General features: G+C 47.0%; 1 protein-coding gene and 1 pseudogene across 1 annotated transcript; one reads left to right on the top strand and one right to left on the bottom strand.

The window, feature by feature from the left end:
• The first annotated feature begins 115 nt into the window (after positions 1 to 115).
• Positions 116 to 996, top strand: LOC109465054 (annotated as a pseudogene).
• A 147-nt stretch (positions 997 to 1,143) lies between these two features.
• On the bottom strand, positions 1,144 to 3,190 carry LOC109465055. Its single transcript, XM_019762196.1, has 2 exons — positions 2,975 to 3,190; positions 1,144 to 2,733 (listed from the first exon to the last, which is right to left on the bottom strand). The coding sequence occupies exons 1-2, from the start codon at positions 3,184 to 3,186 to the stop codon at positions 2,322 to 2,324; spliced, it is 624 nt and encodes a 207-aa protein (XP_019617755.1). The 5' UTR covers positions 3,187 to 3,190; the 3' UTR covers positions 1,144 to 2,321.
• Between the last annotated feature and the right edge of the window lie 6 nt (positions 3,191 to 3,196).

Raw genomic sequence — 3,196 nt, 5'->3', positions numbered from 1 at the left:
TGTACTTGGTGTAATATTATGCTTGATTTTCAGGACTTTTTATACACACACGAGTCAGTAAGCTAGTCAAAGCAACAGCAGTCAGACCTTGACGCCACCTTATTTTTACTCACAGAAATTGGTTATGAAGGAGAAGATAGCCATCTCTACAAAACCTGAATCTTCCTGCCGCTGGTGCTGTCCCCAGACAGCGACCCACAGCTGGAGACCACCACGGAGGGGCGTGTGCCTGTCTTCAGCCATGAAGTGGTATGTAACGTGACACGGATGGTCATTACTGCTAATAAATTCTATCTAAGTACATTGTAGTTTGTTGTTACGGGTTGTGATTATGTCTTGTCTTCATTAAAAGACTTCATTTTATCACCCCAACATCCTGAACAAGCTCAACCAGTCAGGGTTTGGGGTCTTAAAATGTTTTTCTCTGATTGTATATCAGCACTTGACGCTGCTTTCTGCTACTTTTCTCAACCATCATCCATTGGTTGATTCATTTATTCATTCAATCAAATCTTTGCCTTTGTGCTTTTTAGTTTAAGTGTCAGTGAAGTTTGTTTTACCCCCCCCCCCAGGTGCCAGATTACCTGCGTACTAAGTTTGAACCTGAGGTTGAGACCAGGGAGAAGACTCTGACCACCCAGTCTGAGCGCCTGACTCCAGAGGCGGCTCAGAAACAGATCCAACAGCTCAACAACCTGTGTGACAAACTTCTGTACAAGTTGAATGCAGCCAGCGAAGACTGGGACTCAGAAGTGTCAGCTTCGCAAGGGAGCACCCCTGCGTCGTCCCTGGCAGACACCAGCGCTCTTATTGCAGCAGTGAGCTTCGGAAAGGGGTTGAAACCCAGCAGGACCCCCAGTCAGAGTGGTCCTGACACCCCACAGTCCCAGCCCTCCCCACAGGCCTCCCAGGCTGGCCCTGCCCCGGGGAAGGCTCCCAGCACCCATCAAAACTAACATCAGGACAGGGGCCAGCTCACATCCATACCAGAGATGAGACATGGACTAATTTGTGTCTGATGTTGTTGGTACAAACAAGCTTTTAGTATGTTTTGTATGCATCATTGGTTCATTATTGATATAATGATATTTAATCTTTATGTACTGGTGTGTTATGCCGGCTATACCGATACAGATACAGATGTAGAAACAGTTCCCAAAATTGACAGCAGCCACAAAAACCTGGCTGGTACCATCTGTCAGTGTGTCACTCTCCTTTCTCAGTCCAACATTATCTCCATGACACATTTCTCTACCATCCCCCTCTTCCCCCGGTTATACAGTGTGACTTCTTATAAAATCGAAGTCACATTATTTATCAGCTAATGTACACATCTCCTGTTTATGTTTCATGCGAAGTCGGTCACATCACTACCCTCATTCTCCCTTTCTTCCACACTACACACACGTGTATGTGAAGGACTCAACAGACACAGGATTGCATTTATTAATCAACAGCAGATCAACATTGATATGTGTTCCACGCCTTTAAAACAAAGGTGCCTGTTTACCAGCCAACACAGCTTTCATTAAAAGTCTCAATATTGTTATTGTTTTTATAGCTACCTTGAATAGTTGCATAGCAATGTCACAGCTTTTGTGCTCAAATACATGTAGTGGTTCAGTTTCGTTAACCTGAACTCGTGTCCCCTACAGTTGTTGAAATACAATTTGTCAGTTGCAGCTTGCTTTGGCTGATGGCTTGTCTCTTTGGCACCAAGATTAAAGTGATTCCGAGATGCAGCAAACGTGATGATATTTCGACCAGTTCAAACTGGTTTAAGGTATGCCACTACCTAATGAGGCCTAGAGCTCTTCATGGATAGAGTTTCGTTCGCTATTCTTGGATAAAAGACATCTATATGATGTAAAGAGATTGGGCTCGAGATCTGTCCAAGTGTAAAGAGTTTCGTTCATCCCACGGATCGGTACCATTCACAGTCGAGTCCTTTGAACGTCAGATCCCACTTTCAGCTTTCATTATTTTCATAACTTCCAAATGTCACGCCGTCTGTTTTAGACACCATTGGCTGTGCAGCCAAGTGGTGAGGTGTGCGAAAATTGACGTCATTCAGATATCGCAATCGTAACTGATGTCATCGACTTATGTGCCTCCCTCTCCTCCGTTTTTACTCCCACCCATTTGAACGAGCTACTTTCAACATGTACGGATGGGTACTAGGGAATGTCTCGTGATATAGGAGTGGACCAATCTCGTCACTCCCGTTGAAATGAGACACTTCTATCCAAGGCCAGGATTGGTATCCAGCAATGAACGTTCTCGCCACTGCACTACGACTCTTGTACACCAGCAGCCACGGTTCACCACATCTTGAACTTCTCCACCACCGTGACTCCGTTCTTCTTCATCTCTTTCACTGCCGCCTCCACAGGCGATTGCAGGCCCACCGAAGGATCCACGCATGCGTCGCACAGCGGACCCTCATAATCCATCTCGTAACTCTCCAGACAGTCCGGGCAGCGCTTCTTGTGGTTGGTCGCACGCGCCCCGCACATGCTCAGATCCACAACAACTTGTAGTCCCTTGGCCCGGAAAGCGCGGGCGATAGCCACAGACGATGTTTTCACGCAGGACGTAGTCGTGTTCCCGCCCATAACTATGATCCGACTGCCATTTCTGATCCGCTCTTCCATCCACTTGACGAACCCCACCGCGTGGAGGACGGAGTTGCCTGGCTTTGATAAGCACTCGATTCCACGCTCCTGTGTAATGCTGAAAGGGATTCAAAAAGCAATCGTTAGTACTATAGGTACCATAGGTCACCAAGAGTGAGATCATTACTCCGTCTTCGATCTGCTAATGTCAAACACCGTGCGCAAAAGGTCTTACACAAAATTACCCACATTCACAAAGGAAATTAAAACGAAACAATCCATTTTCATTTTTAAGCTTTTGCACAAGTTAGCAGAGAGGTATAGAAAAAGAGAACAAAATCGGTACGATCATGGTTCACCTTTTAATTCTGTCGTCCAGCTCTCCGTCGGGTCCGGGGAAGGGCGTGCGTGTGACCAGGGTGGGAATGTGCTGGGTGACGCGCAGGACGTCCACACACCTGTCATACGCCTCCCGGATCTGCTGCACCTCGTCCAGCCCGAACCGGTCCGCCCACGTCCCCTCCGAGAAACACTTCTGCACGTCGATCAGCATCAGGGACTTGGAAGTCATCTTGAACTTT

Source organism: Branchiostoma belcheri, unplaced genomic scaffold (assembly GCF_001625305.1).
Source record: "Branchiostoma belcheri isolate BF01 breed outbred unplaced genomic scaffold, Haploidv18h27 scaffold1469, whole genome shotgun sequence".
In the NCBI taxonomy this organism is placed as follows: Eukaryota; Metazoa; Chordata; class Leptocardii; order Amphioxiformes; family Branchiostomatidae; genus Branchiostoma; species Branchiostoma belcheri.
The sequence above is the reverse complement of the archived record's forward strand: the minus strand, read 5'-3'. Positions and strand labels throughout refer to the sequence as shown.